The 27,847-nt window shown below is 41.4% G+C and overlaps 1 protein-coding gene across 5 annotated transcripts in view; it reads left to right on the top strand.

Moving 5' to 3' along the window:
* Window positions 1-1,884: 1,884 nt before the first annotated feature.
* LOC140734712 (ataxin-7-like protein 1) overlaps window positions 1,885-27,847 on the top strand; it is a 260,198-nt gene continuing 234,235 nt past the window's right edge. For 4 of the 5 annotated variants that reach the window (XM_073059059.1, XM_073059060.1, XM_073059061.1 and 1 more), the window contains exons 1-2: window positions 1,885-2,035; window positions 2,501-2,569. In XM_073059059.1, coding sequence (XP_072915160.1) covers window positions 1,939-2,035; window positions 2,501-2,569 — 166 coding nt within the window. In that variant the 5' untranslated portion in view covers window positions 1,885-1,938. The remainder of the gene's footprint in view (window positions 2,036-2,500; window positions 2,570-27,847) is intronic. The other variant, XM_073059062.1, reaches the window with a different exon arrangement.

Genomic DNA, 27,847 nt, shown 5'->3' on the forward strand with positions numbered 1-27,847 from the left:
ACAATCTCTACCACTACCTCTTTCAGAGCCTTAGGGTGCAGTTCATCTGGTCCAAGTGCCCTTAGGTCTTTCAGCTTTTTGTGCACCTTTTCCCTTGTAATTGTAACTCCACTCACTTCTCTCCTCTCACACCCTTCAACATCTAGCACACTGCTAATATCCACAGTGAAGACTAATGCAAAATGCTCATTTAATTCATCTGCCATTTCCTTGTCCCCTGTTATTATATCTCTGGCTTCATTTTCCAGTGGTCCTATTTCCACTCTCAGCTCCTCATCTCTCTTTTTTTGTATACTTGAAAAAGCTTTTCCCATCTACTTTGATATTTTTGATAGCTTTCATCTCTTTCCTCCGAATGATTCTTTTAGTTGCTCTCTGTAGGTTTTTAAAAGCTTCCTAATCCTCTATCTTCCCACTAATTTTTGCTTTGTTGTATGCCCTTTTGCTTTTACATTAGCTTTGACTTCCCTTGGCAGCCACGGTTGTACAACGTTGGCATCTTCCTCATTTTTGGAATACATCTATCCTGCATCTTCCTAATTTTTCCCAAAAACTCATGCCATTGCTGCTCTGTTGTTATCCCTGCCAGCATCTCCTTCCAATTTACTTTGGTCAGCTCTTCTATACCACTGTAATTCCCTTTACTCCGCTGAAATACTGCTACATCAGACTTTAGTTTCTCACTATCAAATTTCAAGTTGAACAATCATATTGTGATCACTGCCTCCAAAGGGTTCCTTTACCTTAAGCTCCCTAATTACCTCCGGTTCATTACATAACACCCAATCCAGCATAGTTGATCCCTTGGTCGGCTCAATGACAAACTGCTCTAAAAAGCCATCTCATAGGCGTTCAATAGAATTATTCTCCTGGGATCAATTACCAACCTGATTTTCCCAATCTACCAGCATGTTGAAATCTCCCACAACTAGTATAACATTTCTGTTTTCTACTTCCCATTATAATCTGTGGTCCACATCCCAGCTACTGTTGGAAGGCCTGGAGATAACTGCTATCAGGCTCATTTTACCCTTGCAGTTTCTTAACTCAACCCACAAGGATTCAACAGCTTCTGATCTCATGTCACATCTTCCTACTGATTTGATGCCATTCTTTACCAGCAGAGCCACTCCCCCCTCCACCTACCTTCCTATCCCTCTGGTACAATGTGTAATCTTGGACATTCAGCTCCCAACTACAACCATCCTTCAGCCACGATTCAGTGATGGCCACAACATCATACCTGACAATCTGTAAAAGTGCAACAAGATCATCCACCTTATTTCTTATGCTCCATGCATTGAGATATAACACTTTGAGTACTGTGTTTGCTACCCTTCTTTATTGTGCATCCCTAATGCACTGATATTCACCCTGCAGCTACAATTTTCTCACTATACTCCCCTTCTCCTCCTCATCCTTCCCCCTCCTCCTCTACTGTTCTTCCCCTCTCCCCCTCCTACTCCTTCCATTCCTACCCCCTCCCCATACTCCTGCTCTCCTTCCTCCTCCCCTCGTCCTTCTACACCCTACTCCCTCCTATCTCTTCTCACCCTTCCCCTCCACACTCCTCCTCCCATTCTCTCAGCTCCCCCTCCTCCCACTCACCCTTTCCTCCATCTCCATCTCCCTCTTCCTCCCTGCCCCCTCCTCCCCCCTCCTCCCCCTTCCTCCCTTGCTTTCCCCTCTTCCTCATCCTCCCTCCTGCTTCCCCTCTTCCTCCTCCTCCTTATCCCCATCCTCCTTCCCTCTTCTCCTTCCCCTTCCTCTCCCCTCCTCCTCCTTCCTCTTCCCCTCCTCCTCCTCCTTCCCCCTCTTCCTCCCTCCCCCCAGTTCCCTCTCCCCCTCCCTCCTTCTCAATCGGTTGAAGATGGCGGAAAGAGCCGAAGGTGACGTCACTGCTTGGCGAAGGCAGCACAGCAACAAGAAGGAATAGCAATGGCGACATTGGAACGCAAAGTGCCCAGTCCTGAGGCATTTTTGGGCAAGCCCTGGTCTTGCTGGATTGATGCTGCTAAAGTGCAATGCCCGGACAGTAAGCGGCTTTCTTCTTTCTCCCGCGAGGCGGTTGTGGTGGGGGAACGCGCCTGCTCGTGCTGTGGGGCCCGATGTCCTCCATGCTTCCCCTGTGTGTGATGGTCAGTGAGGCTGAGACTGGGGCACAGGCACCTGGCTGCCGGGGGAACTGAGCTTGGCCCTGCCCTACCCTGCCCTGCTCTGCCAGCCGGACAGTGCCTGGGCTCTCTGCCAGACTTTCCTCCCGCCCTCTCATTGTGAGAGCCGACCACAGTGGCTCTGTGTATATCTCTGTCTGTCTGTGTGCGCGAAAGGATGAAAGAGTGGTCATTCCCCTCATGTGGCCCAGGTAGATGATAAACACCGGCAATAATAATCGCTTCTCTGCCTAACGAGGTGTCACTGATTGAATATCACTGCCATGTTTCCTTTATTTCTTCTTTTTATTTCTCTTTTCTTTTTGTTTGCATTTACTCATGTGCAGATACAGACTCAGAAGACACTGGAAAAGAGGGTGGAAAGAACAGAGAGGTGATGAGGCTTAATAAAGAAGGTAAGAGTGGCAGTGATGCTGAAAGCACCATCGCAACGTTATCCAGTAAATACAACATGCTATATATCGTCCTCTATTACCTGCCGCCAGTCTTTGACAGGTATTGAAATGAATGAATGAATGACATACTTCTGATACTGATTGCACAATGTTTACATTGGTTGTGTGTAAGTATTACTCATAGGTCATGGAAATACTAACCCTAATGTACACAACACATTGTCTTTTATAATTCAAAGTCAAGTTTGATTTTCAGCAGCTTGTGAGTCCCAATTAATCCTGACTGCAACTTATGTTTTGGAAACTTATATTAATACAGATGCATTTTTAATGACGTAAACCTGGTTCATCACAGGTTTGTTTACATTTGGGAATTTTGTTATTCTGAAGTTTTGTACACCACATTTCACTGCAATGAATGTGTGAAAAGCTTTAAGAGATCTAAATATTGGATGAATTCCATTTAATTGTTAACGTAACAAGCATCCCAGCAGGGATTTATTCATCTTGCTCATGGTCCTGCTGGTATGTATTGAATCAATAGATTAAGGGGAGCATTGACTCCTGGCCACCCAAGTCCAGGATCCGCTAGAAAATTGCATTTGCCAAAGAAAAGCATTCTGAAGTACAAAATACTGAAGTACAACAGGCATATTTGTGTTTAGTACACAATAAAGTGGATTTTAACTTTAATGCTGAAATTTTCATTTTTGCTATAATCTTAAAAAATAATGAAGATGTTGGTGATTGTCTAAGTATTGTGTCCTTTCATAGTTGTGATATATAATAAATGAAGTTTAGATATTTTATGGCACTGATGTTTAAAACATTAAGTTCAATGCATTATGCATCTTATGCATCTGGAGGTTATCATCAGTTGGTGATCAGTCTCACAACTCTTTGGCATTAACATTGCAGTCACTTTTACTCTTTCGTAAAAGTTAGTATAATTCTCCATCACCAATGAATTACTTTATTTGTGCACTAAACTATATAAAATTACACAATTTGACCATGTGAATTTTTTTTTGCCCTTTGTATTTCAAAATATTTTTATTGTACTGTCAATGTTCATGTTCACGAATCAGTTTAAGAACTGAAAGTTCTGAGTCAGTTTCACTGTGATGTGTATTATCACCATATTTTCTGATAGTTTATCTTTTGGCTAAATGGAGCTGCTAAGAAAAAAGAAAAACACCATGAATTTATAATTTTGAATGATCCTGTGTTTTGTAGCTTAAATAAATTTTATTTGTACACGATATGTTTTTGACTTATTGTTTAGTTTTACATACTCTTTTATGATTTTGTTCTGGGTGTAATTATGGTGTCTGAGTTCTTTTGACAGTTGAACTCATTAAGGTTCCATAGTTGAGACAGTGAAGGAGTCATTCTGTTTAATGAAATTCAGCTATTGCTTACTTTAAAGCATTCTCAATTTAATACTTAAAGAAAGAAATGTGGTTAAGTTTCCCATCATACTTACAGCTAAAAATTCAAGGAGGTTTTTGGGAGAAACGATTCACAGAGAGATTGGCTAAACAAGGATGTGCTGGGATTGAAGAGGGTCCCGGAGGTTCACAAGAATGATCCTGGGAATGAAAGGGTTAATGCATGAGGAGCATTTGAAGGCTCAAGGGGAGTACTTACTGGATTTAGAAGAGTGAAGGGGGATCTCGAAAGGCCTAGATAGAATGGATGTGGGGAGGATGTTTTATAGTGTTGGAGTCTAGGAGCAGAGATCACTGCCTCAGAATAGGACATCCCTCTAGAATAGAGATGAGGAGGAATTTCTTTAGTCAGAGGGTGGAGAATCTGTGGAATTCATTGCCACAGTCTGCTGTGGAGGCCAGGTTGTCGGGTATACTTAAAGCGGAGGATGATAGATTCTTTGATTATTAAGGGCATCAAAATAAGGAGAAAGCAGGAGAATGGGGTTGAGATGGATAACATATCAGCCAAGATGGAATGGTGGAGCAAACTTGATGTGCTGAAAGGCTAATTCCACTCCCATACCTTACGGCTGAAATTTAATATAGTTTTTTTATTAAGTAAAGGTTGATTGCTAAGAAGTCAGGCGCTTATAGCAATGCACAGCACAGAACTGGACCCTTATAGCTTACTTCATCCATACGTATTGTGGCGTATATCTACTCTAATCCCATTTGCTTGAATTATGCTCATATCCCTCTACTTTCTTTTCCAAACACCTTACCAGAATTGTAATTGTATCTGCTACCACCACTTCCTCTGCCACCTTGTTCCAGATAAGTATCATCCTGTGTGAAGAACTTGCACCCAGATTTCCTTTCAACTGATCCCATCTCACCTTAAATCTTTGCCCGTATTTCCAGATTCTGCTGCTGTGGGGAGAATATTCTGGTTAGCTATCCTATAATTTTCATAATTATCTATGCCATAAATTTCATAATATAGTTTTGTAAATTCTGTAAGGTCTGCCCATAGCTTTGTATCTTCCATTGAGACAAACTCAGCATATCTGCTCTTTCCTTATAGCTACAGCTCTCCTTTCTTTGTGCAGAAGAGATTCACCGTGTCTATTCCTACCACACTCTTGCTGTACTGTGGCACCCAATACTCTTAAGAGTGGTCTAGCTATTGTTTTGTACATTGCAGCATGACATTCCAAATTAGTACTCACGGTTCCAGCTTATAAAGGGAAACATACCAAATGTCTTTTCCATCACTCTGTCCAACTGAAAATTAATCCCATGTGCTTTTGAAAGCTCACAGGAGGAGGGGTAAGGGATAGAGCAGAGTAAGGCGGGGGATGAGGAGGAGGAGGGAGGTGGGGATGAGAAGGAGGAGGAGGGAGGCAGGGATGAGGAGGAGGGAGATGGGGATGAGGAGGAGGAGGAGGGAGGCGGGGATGAGAAGGAGGTGGAGGAGGGAGGCGGGGATGAGAAGGAGGTGGAGGAGGAGGGAGGCGGGGATGAGAAGGAGGTGGAGGAGGAGGGAGGCAGGGATGAGAAGGAGGAGGAGGGAGGCAGAGATGAGAAGGAGGTGGAGGAGGAGGGAGGCAGGGATGAGAAGGAGGGAGGCGGGGATGAGAAGGAGGTGGAGGAGGAGGGAGGCAGGGATGAGAAGGTGGAGGAGGAGGGAGGCGGGGATGAGAAGGTGGAGGAAGAGGGAGGCGAGGATGAGAAGGAGGTGGAGGAGGATAGGGAGGTGGGGATGATGAGGAATGAGGGAAGCAGGATGATGAGGAGGGATGAGGGAGGTGGGGATAATGAAATGGATGATGGGGGAGGAGATGAGGCAGAGAATGAAGGAGGCAGAAGGCGTGGGTTGATGAGCAGGAGGGTGGTGGCGAAGAAGAGAGGTGGAGGATGAGGAGGAAGAGGAGGAGGGAGGCTGGGGATGAGGAGGAGGAGAGAGTTGGGGATGAGGAGGGAGGGAGGAAGGAGGCAGGGATGATGAGGAGGGAGGTGGGGAGGAGGACATGGAGGCGGAGATGAGGAGGATGAGGGAGGTGGATGTAATGAGGAGGGAGGCGGGGATGAGGAGGGAGGATGGAGGCGGGGATGAGGTGGAGGAGGGAGGCATGGGGATGAGGAGGGAGGTGGAGATGATGAGGAGGAAGGCAGGGGATGAATAGGAGTAGGGAGGTGGGTATAAGGAAGAGGAGGAGGGGTGGGGATGAGGAGAAGGAGAGAGTTGGGGATGAGGAGGGAGGGAGGAAGGAGGCAGGGATGATGAGGAGGGAGGTGGGGAGGAGGACATGGAGGCGGAGATGAGGAGATGAGGGAGGTGGGAGGAGGAGGGGGCTGGGGATGAGGAGAAGGATGAGGGAGGTGGATGTGATGAGGGAGGCAGGGATGAGGAGGGAGGATGGAGGCGGGGATGAGGTGGAGGAGGGAGGCATGGAGATGATGAGGAGGCAGGGGATGATGAGGAGTAGGGAGGTGGGTATAAGGAAGAGGAGGAGGGGTGGGGATGAGGAGGAAGAGGGAGGCAGGGATGAGGGAGGGAGGCGAGGGAGTTGGGGATGCAGGGGAGGGAGGCGGAGGATGAAGAGGAGGGAGGTGAAAGGAGGATGGGGTGGGGGAGGAAGGAGACATGGGAGGAGGAGGAGAAGGTAGGAAGCAGGATGGAGGAGGAGGGAGTTCGGGGAGGTGGAGGAGTAGGTAGGCGGTTGATGAGGAGGAGGGGACGGGGTGAGGAGGAAGAAAAGTGGAGAGAGGCAAGGGATGAGGAGGAGGGAGGCGGGGATGAAGGGCATGCATGGGATGAGGAGATAGGCAGGGGAGAAAGGTGGAGGGAACGTTGATGAAGAGGGAAGGAGTGAGGTGGGGATGAGGAAGAGGGAGGCAGGGATGAAGAAGATGTGGGGAAGGAGGAGGAGGGAGACGGGATATGAAGAGGAGGATGCTGGGATGAAGATGAAAGGCAGGGGGAGGAGGGAGGAGGTGGGGGATGAGGAGGCGGGGATGGGGAGATGGGGATGGGGCAGTGGAAGTGGGAGGCGGGTGATGAGAACGTGGCGTGTGATGAGGAGGTGGAGGGAGGCAGGGAGGAGGAGGACGGAGCTTGGGCGGAGGAATAAGAGGTTGGCAGGGTAAGAAGAATGAGAGGGGGTGGGGAGGAGGAAGATGGAGTCAGGGCGGAGGACGAGGGAGACTGGGGGTGGAGGGATAGGCAGGTGAGGCGGAAGGGCTAGGCGTGTGGTGAGGAGGAGTTAGTGGTGGAGAGAGACCAGTGGTTAGGGCGAGGTGGGGGTGAGGGGAATGAGGGAGTGGTAGGTGGAGGAGAGGGATTGGATGGAGAGTGGGTGAGAGGGTGGATAATGAGGAGGTGGCGTGAAGTGGGATTGGATAAGGGGGCAAGAGGGAACAGATGTGGTTGTCACACAGAGTAACACCCACAAAATGTTGAAGGAACTCTGCAGGTTGGGCAGCATCTATGGAAATGTATAAAGAGTCGATGTTTTAGGCTGAAGCCCTTCATTGAGAGGGCCCTTTTCATACAATAGATTTACAACTGGTTTATTGCAATAATTTAGGTAAATAGTTCAAAATAGGACAATGATGTGAAAACTGATTGCTGAGGTAAATGGATGTAGCTGTATTTGGAGAAGGTCTTTACATTTTTTTTACTAATGGTCCAATATTTGCTCTGTTTTTGATTTTGAAATTAACAATTTGTAGTTGGGTGTAGGGAATACAGTCTTGGAATTCACTGGTGGCACAGGAATAGGTCACTTAACATAATTGTTAGCTGTGAGATGTCTAAAAAGGTATCAACAAGACAGAATGTCAGGTGTTATCGCCAACAAACCGCTAATAATTTGTAATGTAGTTTATGAGGGAAATCTGTACAAACATGGGAACTGCATGCCCAAGTATGGATGGACATGCTGATCTCAGATGAAAATGTTGTTATTCTGGTACTTGACATGACAGGTAGATGCAACCATTTAGGTAAAAGACAGTTTAATAAATAGAGACATAAAAAGACAGATCTTCAGAAAGCATTTGTAACGCCACAGTCAGAGTAGAGTCTGCTATTTTAAAGATCTGCTTGTGGATTAACATTAAAATAATATCAACTATTTAATCCATTGCTACAAAAGTCATGTTAGGGATAGCAAAGTTAGTGCTAGTCGGAGCATTTTCACTGGAACAAAAATGGTTAAGGGAGTTTAAAAATTAAGAGTGTAGGGAAGAGGCTTAGCTTGAAATCAGTGTTGAGCTGGTTAAAGTCCATGATAATAATGAGGAGAGTTTGTAAAAAAAATTTTCTTCCGGCGGGGAGAGATTGGGACAAGGACTGTTACATTTTTAAAGAAAAATTGGATAAAAATGAAGTAGAATGAGGTATATGGGAGAAATCAAACCCATGTGATTAGTTTTGGCTATTTTTGGTCAGTTTATGGCATAGACTGAATGGAGTAACTGGTCTTTTGGTACTTTAAGCCTCTAAGTAGAATTTAAATCTTTCCAAAATTTGTCCATGAAACAGATATAGAGGTTTTTATAGCCCTGTTTTAGAATTTATTGTAATAAACAGCTTGGCAGTTTATGAATGCATTGAATTTTTTTCATTGTGAAATACAAATAAATATACTCTTATCAATAGATTTTTTTTACAATAACTGAAATTTGTGTTGTTTAAATTGTAGATAAAGCTTGGAAGTGTCATCGTTTTAGTTTGGAACAAAGTTATTAACATATAGGTGGTCTTTATAAGGTTATTTCTTTCTTGTCGTGCAATAATTTATTTGGTAGAATACATTGAATGCAGAATTATGGAGTAAGGAAAATTTGAAGAGAACCTGTAATTTCATGTGAAAAGCTATTGAGGACAGTTGAAAATATTGGTATCAATATTGTAAATTGTTATGTACTATCAATGGGATAATCTGTTTTTATCAAATGCAATCTGTCAATGCTGCAGGCAAATAATTGTGAATGAAATAACATTATATGTGTGACTTATAGACTTAGAACATAGGATTTTAACCAAATATTTTTAATTTGAGGAACTAAGAAAGGATCATCATACTGAATGCAGAATACCACCAAAGTTGAAAAATCATAGAACATAGGTGGATCCAATCAAAAGGTTATTATTCCAAGTTAAATTTCAAAAGCCTGATGATTTTGTGCAGAGAGAGTGTCAGGAAAATAAAACAGAATAGCAGATAATGCAGGGATTGTGAAGTAACGTTAATGATGAGGATATTAGTTCAATGTTATTGAGGATTAAACTGGATAAAATTGGAATGTTGTCTGACTTGCTGTGTTTCTCCATGAGCTTTATTCACCTTTCTGAGAGATTTTGGATTTAAATGTGAAGAGTATCTCTTGAATAAAGGTGGTCCTTTGTTTTTTTTATATCCTGCGCTGAGAACAGTTTGAAAGTGTCAGCACCAATCTCAGTTGTAAAATTTAATACTTGGTCAAGTTTACATCCCATGTTTATATTATGTTTTGGGCACACAGATCAAGCATTGTGGATGAAATTCACGTGGGGAGGAGAAACAAACCTGGCATTAGAAACATATATGGGTCACGATAAATGCCTTGTGATCAGATATGCTTTTAGTTTCAGTGACAGTGGTTAAAAACTTATCTAATGCAGCCAAACTAATGGATACCTGTATATTAAATTCAAAGGTCCAACATACATATGTTCCTACAAACAGCAGAGTTACTTTCCTCTCTCTTTCCACTTCTAGTAATTATTTTTTTTAAATCAGACTTGTGTACTTTTGATGCCATTCCTAACAGTTCTGTGCTGGTATGATTACCCTTTTGGGTGATTTGTGTGTATTTTCTTATGGACAAAATTCACTAATGGATTATGTAACTACAGAACCTGTTTGTTATCCAAGAATGTCCTGTAGTTGTTAATTTTCATTTAGTTTGGGAAGGGTTGATTTGAGTACTACAATTAATTTTATCAGTGTTCTGTTTTGCATTATGTAGATTTGAATTTAATTTTCTGATACTAGACTTCATTTGCTTCTATCAGTATGAATGATATATTTTACATAATATAATCACAGAAAAATTAAAATGCAGTTGGAAACCATTTGGCCTACTGTGTTAGGGCTGATTGGAAATAAGCTCTCTAACTAATGCCACCTTCAAGTATTAGATCTGTAGAATTGCAAATGACAGCTATCCAACTGCACACCTCGGTGTTCAAATGTATGCTGTGTTTATGACAATAATTTCCACAGATCTCCCATTATCTGAGTGAAAATTGTTTATTATTCTTTGTTCTTTCATCAGTTATTCTAATTCAGTGTTCCCTGGCCTTTCACCCTTCAGCTAGGGGAAATAGCCATTTCTATTTCCTTTATCTAGGTTCACATCATTTTATACGCTTTAACTATATCTGCCATCAACTTCAACTTTAGGAATTGGATAATAAAAATAATTAGTGTGACTAAGGGAAAATAGTAGTAAATTTATCTTGAATGTTGTGTAATGTCAGGCCCATCATTGATCTGCTATTTTTGATCACTTGCAGGACAAGATTGTCTCATACTGATACCAATGGTCTCATACCATTACCAACAAAAATTGCACATATTCTCTGACCACTTCTGTCCAAATGAGGATAGCTAACTAGTCAGAGATGAAAATTGTGCTTTCTACCTTTGCTTAATTTTAATTTTTTGTCACTTTCTGAAGGCACTGTCTTTAGTCATCGTATGGCAGGCCCTATCAAAGGTAAGCTTGCAGATTTCTTAAACTAGGGAAGCAAGACTGACATCTTACATGGCTTCAAAGTTAGGGAGAATTCTGAATGTGCACTACTGTAGGATTGTTGGGCAAGAAAAAAGAACAGAATCTTTTTATAGCTTTTGTTCTTGATGGGTGATTATCTGTGAATTTAGAGTGATGACGTAGCTGAGGGAACCCTTTACCCAGACAAACCTCACTGATATGCTGCAATAATGACAAGATAATTAGTTTTAATGCTGCTGCTTCAGAGCTAAATGTTAGTCTGGACACCTAGAAAATTCCTGTGTTCTTTTTCAGCATTGGCCATGGGATCTAGTGAAGACGGGAATTTATTGTTGTTTTCAAAAGCTGGTAGTTCTGAAAATTCAGTACTAGAGTGTCTACTTTCCAAAGCTTGCAGAGGGATTTGGACCAGCTGGAAAAATGGCAGATGGAGTTTAATACAGACAAGTGTGAGGTATTGCACTTTGGAAGGAAAGTAGAACATACAAGGTAAATGGTAGGGCACTGAGGAGTATCACTGACGATCTGAGATGCAAAATTCCCTAAAAGTGGCGTCACAAGTAGATAGGTGTCAGGAGAAAACCTAGTTTGAAACGGGGTCCAGAATAGACCCTATGAACTGTGCTGTGATTAAGAGAGAGAGAGGGAGTCGTCCAGCACAATGAGAGAGAGAGACAGAAACTGCTTGGAAGATTGATGTTATGGTTTCTCTGCCAGCTTGTTTACCTTTTCCCCGAGGTCACTTACCTGCTTGTAGAGTTCCTGCAGGAAGTGGAGGGTGGAGCAGGTTGATGGACAGCTGGTGTCCAACATGGAGAGTTAAAAGCCAGGTCTGCTGTTCCACAGACAGATGCACCACAAGACATATAGTGCGGACACTGGACGAGCCTTGTTGCTCCCACCAGAAGGTGAGGGTTTGGAGGATCGATTCGGGGAAATCGATCAGTGGCTCACAGTGTGAAAAGACGCGACTGGTGGGGAATTATTTGTGCGTCCATCCTTGCCTTGGTGATAATTCCACCACTGAAGAAAAGTCGTACGCATCATGGTCATAGTCGATGACCACAACAGGACTTGAAAAGACAACGGGAAGATCGATGGCATACCTCTCATCTCTCTCTCTCTCTCTCCAATGTTACTCAACTAACTACCTCGAACTGAACTGAACTCTCTTCATCACATCGTAAGACTGTACCCATTTACCCTAGGTTTGAAAGAGCTTAGTTTTGTTCCTATTTTTGTGTGTGTGTGTGTGTGTGTGTGTGTGTGTGTGTGTGTGTGTGTGTGTGTGTGTGTGTGTGTGTGTGTGTGTGTGTGTGTGTGTGTGTGTGTGTGTGTGTGTGTGTGTGTGTAAAATTGCTAACCTGTTCATTATATTTGCATTTATATTACTGTATTGCTTAGTTACTAATAAACACTATTCGTTTATAGTAATACCAGACTCCAAAGTGTTTTCCATTTCTGCTGGTTCTTTAACCCGGTCATAGGGTAAGTGACATAGAGTAGTAAAGAAAGCTTTTGGTACATTGGCCTTTATAAATCAAAGTATTGAGTATAAGAGTTGGAATGTTATGGTAAGTTTGTATAAGGCATTGGTGAGGCCGAATTTGTATTGTGTGGAGTTTTGGTCACCGAATTACAGGAAGGATATTATTAAGGTTGAAAGAGTGCAGAGCAGGTTTACAAGGATGTTGCTAGGACTTGAGAAACTGAGTTACAGAGAAAGGTTGAATAGGTTAGGACTTTATTCCCTGGAGCGTAGAAAAATGAGGGGAGATTTGATAGAGGTACAGTATATAAAATTATGATGCGTACAGATAGAGTGAATGCAAGCAGGCTTTTTCCACTGAGGTTAGGGGAGAAAAAAACCAGAGAACATGGGTTAAGGGTGAAGGGGGAAAAGTTTAAAGGGAATATTAAGGGGAGCTTCTTTACACAGAGAGTGGTGGGAGTGTGGAATGAGCTGCCTGATGAAGTGGTAAATGCGGGCTCACTTTTAACACTTAAGAAAAACTTGGACAGGTACATGGATGAGAGGTGCATGGAGGGATATGGTCCAGGTGCAGGTCTGGCAGAAAAATGGTTCAGCACAGCCAGGAAGGGCATGTTCTATGGTTCTATTTTTCGAATGTCAGTGATTTGAAGAAAGAACTGTACTTTATGTGCAGCTGTCAATGATGATTCATCTTAGTTGCATGATGATTTGATTCCATGCAATTCAAGAATTATTACATGACTTATGACATGAAGGACATGCAGCTTATCTGGTTCCTGATGTGCTAAATTGGCATTATTATTCCTCTTTCTGTTGAACCTAAGCCAAATGACTTATTCAAACAACATGGTCACAAGGACTGGTGATGGTAAAAATGATACTCTTGTTAAGTGCAACCCTGGGTCATGCAAATCATGAGCATTACTGCCCCGCTACTAAGTGTCCTACTGAGCAAATCCTATTGTTCAGGAAATCACAGATGTGGTTTAATTAGTTTTATGGCATGTGATTAAAGATACAGTGAAGTGGTGATTTATTTAACCCATAAAAATATAGCGTGTTGACGTAATTAATCAGTGCAATATGTGGATGCATCCACTTGGTGTCATTTGCTTACGATCGCTGTTCAAAAGGTTGTTTAATAACTGGCAATACTGACAGGCATGATACCTTTGCAAACTCTTCACATCTTAATTGATTAATGAGATAACTACTGATCCATGTAATCAGGGAAAATCAGATCATCCTTTTGCAACTGACTATTAAGAATGGTTTAAAGTTCTCATGAATGAACTTGCAAGAGGGCCAAAAGAAGCTGTTGATGAACTTTTTATTCTATTTTGTATGTTTTGTACAAACATTTCAACATACAATGTTATTTGCAGGTACAGCTATCTGTTTGTCTTTGGTAAATCTGGATTATATGGTGAGAAGCATGCAACAATACTATATCTGCAATGTTAGTTCAAAGTAAAATTTATATAACAGCACAGACAAGTCACCACCCACAACCCTGAGATTCTTTTTCCTGCGGGCTTACTCAGCAAATCTATAGAACAGTAACTGTAAACAGGATTAATGAAAGAGCAAGAGCATAGAAGACAACAAACTGTGCAAAGTCAAATATAAATAAACAACAGATAACATGAAATAACAAGATAAAGAGTACTTAAAGTGAGATTGTTAGTTGTGGGAACATCTCAATAGATGAGTGTAGTTATCCTATTTTGTTCAAGAGCTTAATGGTTGGGGAGTAGTAACTGTTCTTGAACCTGGTGTTGCGAATCCTGAGGCATTTGTACCTTCTACCTGATGGTAGCAGCTATAAAAGAGCATAGCCTGGTTCTGCCCAGCCTGCTTAGCGGAAGTCCACATCTCCCTGCTTCTCTTCAGTTGTTGCTAGTAGTACCACCATTTACAATTTTAAATGTTTACTGAATAATTGGGATATAATGGAAGTTGGAAAAATTTGAGAAAAGTTCTTAGTCTGAATTTCCATTAGAAAGCTCCTGCCATTCCCCAGTCGTACAGAATTAACCTCATGCCAATCCCCAGTCATACGGAGTAATTTTATTCCACTTCCCAGTCATACAGAGCAATTTTATTCCACTTCCCAGTCATACAGAGCAAGCTCCTATTACTCCCAGTTGTACAGAGTAATCTCATGCTACTCCCCAGTAGTGCAGAGTAATCTCATGCCACTCCCCAGTTGTACAGAGCAAAGTCATAAGAAAGGTCTTGCCACTCTGCAGTAGGTACTGAAAAGTGCAACAAAAATATATTGCAGCTTGCTACTCTGAAAAGTTCTGTCCACATTTTTGATGTACAACTGTGCACCAGTTTGGGTGTGAAGAGATGTCATTCTGAAGCTGTTTGCTACCTCAGAGCTGTTCACAATCACCATAGTAGTTAAATACCAGAGTTAGAGCAAACATGACAACTATTTCATACTTATTTTGACGTATGAAAAGTGTTCTTTATTTCTGTTCTATTTTATAAGCTGTTGAATGGAATGGTGATTTCTGTACCAATATCCAATTACTTGGTTTATGAATGTTAAATCTTCCCAATAATTAAGAGTTTATATTTTTCAATAAGTGAGCTAAATGTTTTAAACAGCACAGGAGGAATTCATGGTTATAAAAATAAGATCACTTGAATTACCTTTGATTCTCTGAATAAATATTTCTAAATCACATCATTGTCCCTTAGAAGGAAAATTTTTTAAAAGTTTGAGAAGCCCAAAATTATGGAAACACTCAACAGGTCAGATGGTAGTTGTGCAGACCAGGATTATTAATCAGAACTGTAAAAAGAAAAAAAAATTAAATTTATTGTCAGTGGCAAAGAAGATTGGATATCATCAGCTACTTTATTAAGATTCATTTTCATGAAGGCATTTATAAGAAATAAAGAAATAGAATAGATTTTATGAAAAAATATACAGCAATAAAGACTGACAACCAGTGTGCACAAGAAGATAAATTGTGTAAATTACAATGTCTCTGGTAGAGTTCCTATATAGAGTCCCAGATCTTCAGGGTCCTTAGTCTCTTATGGATGTTCCAATAGCAATGCTTTACAGTGGTAGCGTTCTGGTTTCAATTGCATCTCCCTGTGACTGCATTGGCTTCCTCCCACATTCCAAAAACATGTAGGTTAGGATTAGTAAGTTGTGGGCATGTTTTATTGGCGCTAGAAGCATAGTGACACTTGCAGGCTGCCCAGCACATTCCTTATAGATTTGATGGAAAAGACCATTTCACTGTATGTTTTGTTGTTCATGTGACAAATAAATCTAATCTTTAACTGTTTCTTTTTCTACAAATGCTGTCTGACCTGACCTTCCAGTAATTTCTGTTTCATTTCAGCTTGTGCAGGCATTTTGTTCTCCTAGTTTTACATTCAAATTAGGCAAGTATAGTTGAAATATCTTGCAAAATGTCTGTAGGCATTAACACGTTTCAATGGAGTATTTATGGTTACACCATTTTATCGTTAAAATAAATGGATTTATTAGTAGATTTGAAGTGATTTGCTCTCATTCATTAATTACTTAACAAATAGTAGCTAACAAAACACTAGGCAAGGGACAAGACCAGTAAGAGGGTACTTGCTGAACAAGAAACCAGCTGGATCAACATGGGGGTTGGTGATGGGATGAATCTGGGAAACCTCAGGATATGGTTAAGTTCAAGGTCTGAATAGATGTTTTCTCTCCCTGTTGGTGTTACGAGTGACATGCTGTACATTCTTAGTGATGCAATCAGGCCACCATAGTCTGGCACCTTCTCACTTAAGATTCTTTCCCTCCCACACCCCCATGGAAATATTTATCGAGTAATAGAACACTACTGCACTGAAACAGGCCCCTTGGCCTATCTAGTCTGTGCCAAACATCACTCTGCCTAGTCCCACCAACCTGTGCCTGGACCATAGCTCTCCATCCATATAATTTTCCAAATTTTTTGCAGATTCTGAAAGATTCAAGATTGTTTAATGTTTTTTTTCAGTCCACAAGTGTAAAAGATAATAAAACAATTGTTACTCCAGATCCAATACAGTACAAAAAACACAATAAGATTAAAGAATGCAATCATAAGGTACAAGATTGTCTCTATGGAAGGTGACTATGACTGGAAATGATAAAGTAGTGATGGTGGTGGGTGGATTAGTAGGTGGAGGTGTTGATTAGCCTTACTGATTGGTCAGAGTAACTGTTTTTGAGTCTGGTGGTGCTGGCATGGATGCTCCATAGCTTCCTCCCTGATGGGAGTGGGACAAACAGTCCATGAGCAGGGTGGATGGGATCCTTCATAATATTGCTAGCTGGACTTTATCCGGCACCTATCTCATGTTCTCAATATTTATTGTTTATTTACTTACTTATTATTATTTCTTTATGCCTTTTGCATTTGCACACCTTGTTGTCTTTTGCACATTGGTTATTTGTCCATCTTGTTGGGTGCAGAATCTCAAGTCAAGTCAAGTCATTTTTTATTGTAATTTTGACCATAACTGATGATACAGCACACAGTAAAAATGAGACAACGTTTTTTTCAGGACCATGGTGCTACATGAAACAGTACAAAAACTACACTCAACTACGTGGAAACAGCACAGGAAAAAAGCTACACTAGGCTACAGACCTACCCAGGAGTGCACAATAAAGTGCACAAAACAGTGCAGGCATTGCAATAAATAATAAACAAGACAATAGGCACAATAGAGGGCAGTAAGTCGGTGTCAGTCCAGTCTCTGGGTATTGAGGAGTCTGATAGCTTGGGGGAAGAAACTGTTACATAGTCTGGTTGTGAGAGCCCAAATGCTCCAGTGCCTTTTCCCAGATGGCAGGAGGGAGAAGGGGTGCATGGGGTCCTTCATAATGCTGTTTGCCTTGCGAATGCAACGTGTCGTGTAAATGTCCGTAATGGAGGGAAGAGAGACCCTGATGATCTTCTCAGCTGACCTCACTATCCGCTGCAGGGTCTTGCGATCCAAGATGGTGCAATTTCCGAACCAGGCAGTGATGCAGCTGCTCAGGATGCTCTCAATACAACCCCTGTAGAATGTGATGAGGATGGGGCATGGGAGATGGAATTCCCTCAGCCTTCGCAGAAAGTAGAGTCGCTGCTGGGCTTTCTTTGCTATGGAGCTGGTGTTGAGGGACCAGGTGAGATTCTCCGCCAGGTGAACATTAAGAAATCTGGTGCTCTTAACAATCTCTACCGAGGAGCTGTCGATGTTCAGCGGGGAGTGGTCGCTCCGTGCCCTCCTGAAGTCAACAACCTTTTCCTTTGTTTTGTTCACATTCAGAGACAGGTTGTTGGCTTTGCACCAGTCCATTAGCCGCTGCACCTCCTCTCTGTATGCTGACTCATCGTTCTTGCTGATGAGACCCACCATGGTCATGTCATCGGTGAACTTGATGATGTGGTTCGAGCTGTGTGTTGCAGCACAGTCATGGGTCAGCAGAGTGAACAGCAGTGGACTGAACACACAGCCCTGGGGGCCCCCGTGCTCAGTGTTATGGTGTTGGAGATGCTGCCTCCGATCTGGACTGACTGAGGTCTCCCAGTCAGGAAGTCTAGTACCCAGTTGCAGAGGGAGGTGTTCAGGCCCAGTAGGCTCAGCTTTCCAATCAGTTTCTGAGGGATGATTGTGTTGAATGCTGAACTGAAGTCTATAAACAGCATACAAACGTACGTGTCTTTTTTGTCCAGGTGGGTTAGGGCCAGGTGGAGGGTGATGGCAATGGTGTTGTCTGTTGAGCGGTTGGGATGGTACGCAAACTGCAGGGGGTGCAGTGAGGGGTGCAGCAGGGTCTTGATGTGCCTCATGACGAGCCTCTCAAAGCACCTCATGACGATGGATGTGAGTGCAATGGGATGGTAGTCATTGAGGCAGGACACAAGACTTCTTCGGTACGGGGATGATGGTGGCGGCCTTGCAGCACGTTGGAATGGTGGCACTGCTCAGGGAGATGTTGAAGATGTCAGTGAGAATATCTGCCATTGATTCTATTAGGGTTCTTGGGTTACTGAGTATGCCTGCAAGAAAATGAATCTCAGGGTCGTATATGGTAACATGTATTTTGCTAATAGATTTACTTTGAACACTGCTGTGCCACTGATGTAAAGAGGGGTGTGAGTTGTACTGAAGTTATTAATCATCTCTTTTGTCTTGTTAATATTGAGAAAGAGGTTATTTACCTGGCACTGGGCATCAAGTGCTTCCCCCTTCTCTCTGAGGGCCATCTCATCATTGTTCGTAATGAGCCCCACCACTGTTGTGTCATCAGTGAACTTGACCATGTGATTACTCGGGTGTTTGGATGTGTAGTCGTGTGTGAGCAGAGTGTACAGCAGTGGGCTTAACACAGCCCTGGGGGCACCTAGTACATGACAGGAATGCATTCTCTAGTTATTTTGATTTAATCACTTAATCACCCCACACCCTAGGTTAGATTTCCAACCATTCAATTCAGTCCATTTGTAAAGTCTTGCTAGCTGTAAATAGGTGCTATATTTTTCTCTATAACATTTTCTTAAAACCTCCAAGTAAAACACTGTAATTGGATGATTTGGGGAGAAAGGCAGGTGAATAAATAAATAAAGACTTATAAATCTGCATTATTATATGTAGAGATCAGAAAGTCATACATTTGAAGCCTCCCATGTTCTATATTAACTTAGCTGGTCAGGGTAGATATGTACTTTGTGGGGCTGTAAACTGGATTTTGTAAACTCTAGGCTAGGATAGTAAAAGTAACTCTGGGATATTTGTTGTAGCAAACAATTACACTCAACTGTTACATGTTCTATAGCATTTGCTTACTGTTCAGATTCTTTCTAAAGGCATCTGTTGGAACCTATGAAATCTCACTCCTGCAATGTGCATCAGAAAGAGAAATTTTAAAATCAAGAAAATGATATACAAAGGGATCGAGGGGTCACTGCCTTAAGGTCAGTCCAATCTGAGCGTGACCACATAGGATGGTAGGATGATAATGAAGGCACATGGCTTGCCAGGCACTGAGTTCAAGGGTCGGGCAGGTATATTGCACCTTTAAAAGCTCTGGCTGGACCACATTTGGAGTATTGCATTCAATTCTGATCACTTCTTTATAAGAAGGATATGAAAGCTTTGTAGAAGGCGCAGAAGAATTTTACCTGGATTAGAGAGCATGTACTATAGGAAGAGGTTGGGCAAACTTTGATAGTTTTCCCTCAAGGGGAGACTGATAGAAGTTTAAAAGATTTTGAAAGGCATCCAGGAAGTAAACCACTAGTCTTTTTTCCTAGGGTCAAAATGTTTTCTATTAAAGGGCATGCATTTAAAGTTAAAAGGAGATGTGCAGGGTCTTTTTTTTTTTAACAGTGTTGATTGCCTGGAATGTGCTGCCAGGGACAAGTATGGTGGTGCAGACAAGCATGATAGAAGCATCTGAAGGCATTCGTTACACAGATGAATATGTAGAAAGTGGAGAGATATGGACTTGGTATAAGGGGAGGGATTAGTTAGCCATTTAATAGTTCGACACTAGCATAGACTGAAGGGCCTGTTCCTGTGCTGTTATATTCTTAGTTCTATGTTCTAAAATTTGGTGTTAGTTGATCATGGAAATGTTTGTAAACTGTTCGTTTGCTGGTAATTGTAAAATCATGTGATCAATTAGTTGTGTCATCCCATGTGCATGGTGATTTTGCTGTTTCTGCAGCTATATGCATTATGTTTTGTCTTGACCAATCTGGTAATTCATCTTTAGTTAGACCTAATGTTGGTCTTAATATAATGCTATTCTCATTACCCAGATGACTTGAAGGTGAAGCAGTACTGAGAGGAATCTCAGTCCAAGACATGGAATATACGGTGATGCTCATTTTTTATGTTGTGCCACTCAATTTATTTTATAACAGTAATTTTGTCTTTGCACTGTACTGCTGCCACAAAACAACAAATTTCATTTTCTTCACAACAGTGATAATAAACCTGATTGTGATTCAATGTGTTGAAGTAGATTCTGATTGTAAAGCTAAGATTTACTTACCATGGCCCTTGCTCCTAGCACTGTTTTACTGGACTAGTATTTTGAATGTGAGTTTGAATCCCAAAGATATCAGTAGAGAATCCAAACTCAATTTTTAAACATATGGAATTTAAAATAAGCACTTATCAGTAAAAAAAATGACCATGAGATGAGCATAAATATCAAATACTATTGCCCTTTGCTCTTGCTGTCAATAAGAACAGTGACATAGGTAAGGACATTTGCATCTGTTGGATCACTGAGAACAGATCTTTTGCCCCCTCATCACCTGCTACAAGCTAAGCTGATTCTGTCAGGTCAGTGATACTTTTCTTTGTTGCTACAGGCATCCCACCCTTCTTCCATGTTCCAGAGAAGAGTGTGTGTGTGTGGTTTGTTACGAACCCCGTAACTGGGTGACTTACCAGCAAAGATAGAGACGTCCGTTGAAGTCTGATGATACTATTTTTAACAGTATTTATTAGTAAAAATACACAAAAATAATATCAATGCAAATATACAGATAATATACGTCGTCAATACTAAACCTAAAAGTGCGGGTATAATAATAATCAATAAGAAATAAGCTCTATCGTTGTCTAGGGGATAATGTATTGTCCGATGGAAATATAAAGTTCACTGCAGTTCACACAAGCTGCCATCTTTTTGGTTGTCGCTGTGTTGCAATTGTTGGAGAGAGAGAGAGAGAAAGAGAATGGGAACATTTACCGCTACGGGTTTTGCCAACCTTCCTTTATGATTTCGATCCGTCAGGTGTCTCGTTGTCATGGCTGTTCAATTGTGACCTCTCCTTTAGCTAAACTGTTCTTCCGTGGTGAGCCCGCCACTCAGGCAAGGGAGGACGCACACGAGCCCCCACCGGCTTTCGCTATAAAACACTGTCACGGGATTTCTAGCGTTTCTCCTGGTGTGTCTAAAGGGGTGTTCCCCAGACCCCTCTTTTATCCTTACTCACGGGGTCTCAGATGTAAATCAGGTTGGGATGATGCAATCCCTCAACCAGACCACTCTGGTTGTCCCCTGATGGGTTTCAATGAATAGTACAGTACTCAATACACAATTCCTTCTCCAAGAGACAATGGCAATAATCAGTGGTTCCGTTCCGCTTATGTCAGGACACATTCCACCTGGTTGTGTACTCTGTGTGTCTCTCTCTCATTTCCTGGGTCTCAGACCCGAAATAATAGCGATCTTGCGATTCTCAAAAAGGAGGGGGCAACTTTGTACCCTTCGGCCACTCAGAGTTGCTCCACCTTCGTAACAGGTTGCATTTGTAAACAGCTGTCCGTATCACAATTTTTTTCTGTAATCCGTGTTTTTTTAAAACACATTTGTTTCTGAAAATTGAATTTTTATTATATTTCTCAAATTTTTGTGAGGATTTGTGAACTCCAGAAGGGCAATCTTTTCATAAGCACAAGAAAGTCACCTGTACATAGTCTGTTAGGTCACCAGCAGAGAAAGTAAATATAGATTATGAGAATAGTTTATTGGGAAACCTAAAAATAGACTGAAAAATACTTTCTCAATATACAGAAAGAAAAATATGGCAAAGGTTAATGGGGCTCAATTACAGACGGAGACAGGAGAATTTATGTTGGGTAAAAGGAAATGACAGGGGAATTAAATAATATTTTGTGGTTGCCTTTGCTGAAAATCTATTGGAAATAAGTTAGCAGTGCAGAAATTATTGGGACAGAAAGGGAAAAAATCCTATTTTGAAGGAGATGTCAATAGAAAAAGTGTATGTATTGGTAGTTGTCTTCCAATATTCCATAGTTAAAATTCCTCAGGCTGGAAGCTTGCAAAAAAAAAAATCAATTAGAAAGGTAGGAAAGGGGAGAAAAAACAGGAATTGTACACTAGTTTGGCAGACATCAGTAGTGCGAAAAATACTGGAATCTATTATTAAGTGATAGTGTACCCAAAATGTATCAGGATTGGGCAAAATCAATGTGAATTAATGAAAGGGAGGTTAACTTCATTGTTGTATTCTTAGGGCAGAACAATTTAACATGGAACATTTGAAGTGTATCATGGCTTTCAGAAGGTCACAAAAAATGCCACGTTATACAAAATCTGGGATAATATACAGGCATGAATTGGAAATTGGTTAACCGACAGAAAACTGAGTGGAAATAAATGGGTCTTTGTTTTGAGGTGTGAGGTGCCATAGATATTGCTGTTCAGTCCCTGGGCCATTCTCAATCCATGTTGAAGTAATTGAAGTTTGCTGATGATACAAAATGGTACCATCGTCTGTGAAGTGTCAGCTGAGAGGCTTCAAGGCAAGCAAACTAAGTGAATAGATGAAGCCATGGCAGTAAAATATGTCATCTAATATAGTAGAAAAATAGAAAACTGGTGTTTGTTTTAGTAAATGATTGAAAAGTGTTTATGCTCAGAGGGATCTGGCATCCTTTTATATGAATCATTGAATATTAACATGTAGGTACAACACACTAGTCTTGTAAAGGAAGGTTTGACTATAAGTGATAAAGAAATCATTGAGCTCTCTGCACGTATTGGTGTGGTGGAGAAGATAGTGGAGGTTGCAGATAGAAAGAATGTCATTCCTACTTTTGGATGATGAACAGTTTTAGCCTCGGAGAGTGATACTCAACAAAATTAATTAAAGGATGGCTAAATAATTTTTAACCTCAGGCAGGCAACAGTATTTATGTAGTATTTAATTTTCATTTATTGCCTTGTTTTACCTGTTACTGGTGAGACAGCTCTTGTAATCTTGTTTTGCTGTCTTTGAAGGATTTACTTGGAGTAGATGGAGTGCAGAGAAGGTCCACATATTGATTTTTAGGGTTCAAAGTACATTGATTATCAAAGTACATATATTTTACTATGTATTATTTTGAGATTTATTTTCTTTAAGCGAAAAAGAAATACAGTAGAATTTTACAGTGGCAGGTTTGTCATACAAGGAAAGGTTCAGTAGACTGGACCTATGCTATCTTGAATTTTGCCAACTGAGGGATGATTTAATTGAAACAAAAATTTCTTAAGAGGTTTAATAGGGTTACATTGTGGGGTTGTCCCAGAACTGGTCTGTACAGGTTTAGGGCTCATTCTCAAATCCGTTGGTTTTTTATCCTGGAAAGAGATGAGAATTTGTTATTCATCCAGAGACCAGCCAATCTTCATATCTCCCCACCAACATGGAGCCTCAGCTGTTGAATATTTTCAAGACAGAAACTGGTGGATCTTTAGATTTTTCAAAGGATGCGGGATTAGTGCAGGAAAGTAGTGCTAAGATAAAGATCAATATGATCTATTGAACTGGTAGCGATTATGGAGCTTAAGGTAAAGAACCCTTAGGACGCAGTGATCACAGTATGATTGAGTTTAACTTGAAATTTAATAGGGAGAAAGTAAAGTCTGATGTAGCAGTATTTCAGTGGAGTAAAGGAAATTATAGTGGTATGAGGGAGGAGTTGACCCAAGAAAATTGGAAGGAGATGTTGGCAGGGATGACAGCAGAGCAGCGATGCCATGAGTTTCTATGGAAAATGAGGAAGGTGCAGGATAGATGTCCAAAAAATGAGGAAATACTCAAATGGCAAAATAGAACAACCACTGCAGACAAAGGAAGTCAAAGCAAAAACAGGGCATACTAAAAAGCAAAAATTAGTGGGAAGATGGAAGATTGTGAAGCTTTTGAAAGCCTACAGAGAGCAACTAAAAGAAACATGAAGGGGGAGAAAGGTGAAATGTGAAAGTAAGCAAGCTAATAATATCAAAGTGGATAGTAAAAGCTTTTTATATGTAAAAAATGAAAGAAGAGAGTGAATATAGGACTGCTAGAAAATGAAGCCGGAGAAATAATAACGGGGAACAAGGAGATGGCAGATGAACTAAATGAGTATTTTGCATCAGTCCTTATTGTGGAAGACACTAGCAGTGTGCGAGATGTTTAAGAGTGTGAGGGAAGAGAAGTGAGTGCAATTACTATTACAAGGGAGAAGGTGCTCAAAAAGCTGAAAGACCTAAGGGTACATAAGTCATCTGGACCAGGTGAACTGCACCCTAGGATTCTGAAAGAGGTAGCAGTAGAGATTATGGAGGCATTAATAATGATCTTTCAAAAATATTGGTCTCTGGCATGGTGCCAGAGAACTGGAAAATTGCAAATGTCACTCTCCTCTCCAAGGAGGAAGGCAGCAGAAAGGAAATTATAGACTGGTTAGTCTGATCTCAGTGGTTGGGAAGATGTTGGAGTCAATTGGTAAGGATAGGGTTATGGAGTACTTGGTGACACAGGACAAGATGGGACAAAGTCAGCATGGTTTCTTTGAGGTAAAATCTTGCCTGATGAACCTGTTGGAATTCTTTGAGGGGATTACAAGTAGGATAGATAAAGGGAATGCAGTGGATGATGTATATTTGGACTTTCAGAAGCCTTTGACAAGGTGCCACACATGAGGCTGCTTTCCAAGTTAAGAGCCTGTGGTGTTACAGGAAAATTACTGGCATGGTTAGAGCATTGGCTGATTAGTAGGAGGCAGCGAGTGGGAATAAAATAATCTGTTTCTGGTTGACTGCCAATGACTAGTGGTGGTCCACAGGGGGCGGAGTTGGGACCGCTTCTTTATATGTTGTATATCAATGATTTAGATGATGGAATAGATGGTTTTGTTGCCAAGTTTGCAGATGATACAAACATTGATGGAGGGTAGGTAGTGTTGAGGAAACAGGTAGGTCGCAAAAGGATTTAGACAGATTAGGAGAATGGGCAAAAAAGTGGCAAATGAAATACAATGTTGGAAAATGCATGGTCATGTACTTTGGTCATAGAAATAAATGTGCAGACTTTTTTAAAAGGGGAGAAAATCCAAAAAACCTGAGATGCAAAGGAACTTGGGAGAGTCTTTGTGCAGAACATCCTAAAGGTTAACTTGCAAGCTGAGTCGGTGGTGAGGAAGGCAAATGCAAAGTTAGCATTCATTTCAAGAGATCTAGAATATAAGAGCAGGGATGTGATGCTGAGGCTTTATAAGGCACTGGTGAGGCCTCACCAGTGAGAGTATTGTGAACAGTTTTGGGCTCCTCATCTAAGAAAAGATGCGCTGGCATTGGAGGGGGTCCGGAGGAGTTCACACAGATGGTTCTGGGAATGAAAGGTTATCATATGAGGAACATTTGATAGCTCTGTGTCTGTACTTGCTGGAATTTAGAAGGATGAAGGAGGGGGATGAAGGATGTAGTTCGGGAAAGCATGTTTCCCATGGTGGGGGAGTCTAGGACAAGATGGCACAGCCTCATGATAGAGGAGCGTCCATTTAAAAAAAGCCAAGAGGGTGGTGAAGTTGTGGAATTTGTTACCACAGGTGGAGGCCAGGTTGTTGGATGTACTTAAGGCAAAGATTGATAGGTTCTTGATTGGACTCGGCATCAAAGGTTACAGCGAGAAAGCCAGGGAGTGGGGCTGAGGAGGAGGGAGAAAAAAGGATCAGCCATGATTGAATGACAGAGCAGACTCAGTGGACCAAATACAGTATCCTAATTCTGCCCCTATGTCTTATGGTCTTAATGAATATTGAAATTGTTACAAGGGGCCATGTGGCCTGCTTTTGCAACTGATTCTTATGCTTGTATGTTAAAGCTTCCTAGTTGAGAGCTACCCATGCTGTCTTAAGAGTTGGGCCACATAAGGACAGGTTTGGCATGAATTGCAGGCCCTAATGTTTTGACAACCACTTTGGTTATATTTGTAGTGGTTGAATCTTGTCTGCCCTCTGCAGCCACCCACTAAATTACATCTGTAATTGATAGCTTCGTGATCTTTCTTACTGAAGCTAATTTTCTTTTTAAAATTCAGATTTTGAAAACTGATTTCAAACTTTGGAACAGTCATGGTGGAATTTGTTTTGTTATTAGCTCAGCCCTCTGGATTACCAGTTCCACTAGTTACTCTAGCTACACCTCCACATTACTGTTTCAGTAGTCACCAGGGAGGGGTGTTTTTCATCTGTGGAGTTAATGTGTATTGATAGGTAATATACCTTCAGAACCTTCAGGTCTGTGCTAAAATCTTCCTCTCAACCATTCACACTTCTGATATTCGGCCAGAAGGTATAGAGGGCAATTGAGTTCAGTACCTTGAATAAGAAAGTTGGATAGAAGTGGTCCAGATTGCCTAGTACACTCAATCAACCCAGCACAAATGAGCCACTGAACACTAATGGATGAGAGCTTTGCTGCTCTTTCTGCTTGGCAATATCAACATTATTATTGACAATCAGTCAATCAACAGGCGTAATCTATTGGGATTGATGTCCATACACAGTTCATGTATTACTGACTTTGATATGACTACAAAATTTGCTTTGTAGAAGATTACCTGTTCACACAGTTATAGACCAAGGAAATGGTTATGTACTTCAGGATGGGGAAGTCGAGGGAATACATACCAGTCCTCATCAAGAGATCAGCAGTGGAAAGTTCCTTGATGACAGCATCTCTAAAAATCTATCCTGAGCCCAACATATTGATGCAATTACAAAGAAGGCACAACAGCAGCTGCATTTCATTAGGAGTTTGAGGAGAATCGGTATGTCACCAAGACACTCACAAGTTTCTACAGATGTATCATGCCCAGCATTCTAACTGGTTACATCACCATCTGGTTTGGAGGGGCCACTGTACAGGATTGGAAAAAGCTGCAGAGAGTTGTTATCTCAGCCAGTTCTATCACGGGCACTAGCCTCCTTCAAGGACACCTTCAAAAGGCAATTCCTCAAAATTGCATCATTAGGGCCTCCCCAACACCCAAGATATGCCCTCTTCTATTGCTACTGTCAAGGAGGTGGTACAGGAACCTGAAAACACTCAATATTTCAGGACCAGATCTTCTACTCTGCCATCAGATTTCTGAATAGACAATAAACCTGCGACACCATCTCACTAATTTCCCCACTCTTTTTGTTCTACTGATATACATGTATATATTTATTGTAAATTATAGTTATTATGTATTGTATTGTACTGCTGCAAAACAACAAATTTCACAGCATATGCTAGTGATATTAAACCGGATTCTGATTTGTGCTCAATACACCCACCACCAGTCCCCGTTTATTTTTTAAATTCCTTTATCATTAGCCTATACCTAAATTATGGATGAGCTTCAAAAAAAATTGTGGCTGAGTTGCAGACAAGGCAAAAATAGTTAAAATTGTGGCAAGATAATTACCTTTTTTTAATTGCAGTAATTTTGTAATGTGGACATAAGGTCGTAAGACAGGAGCAGAGTTAGGCCATTTAGCCCATTGAGTCTACTCTGCTATTTCATCATGGCTGATCCATTTTCCTCTCAGCCCCAATCTTCTGCCTTCTCCCCATATCCCTTCATACCCTGACCAATCAACCTCTGCCTTAAATATACATACAGACTTGGCTTCCAGAGCTGCCAGTGGCAACAAACTCCACATATTCACCACTCTGGCTAAAGAAATTTCTCCTCATCTCTATTCTAAAAGATTGCCCCTCTAATCTGA

This window comes from Hemitrygon akajei, chromosome 10, assembly GCF_048418815.1.
Source record: "Hemitrygon akajei chromosome 10, sHemAka1.3, whole genome shotgun sequence".
Lineage (NCBI taxonomy): Eukaryota > Metazoa > Chordata > Chondrichthyes > Myliobatiformes > Dasyatidae > Hemitrygon > Hemitrygon akajei.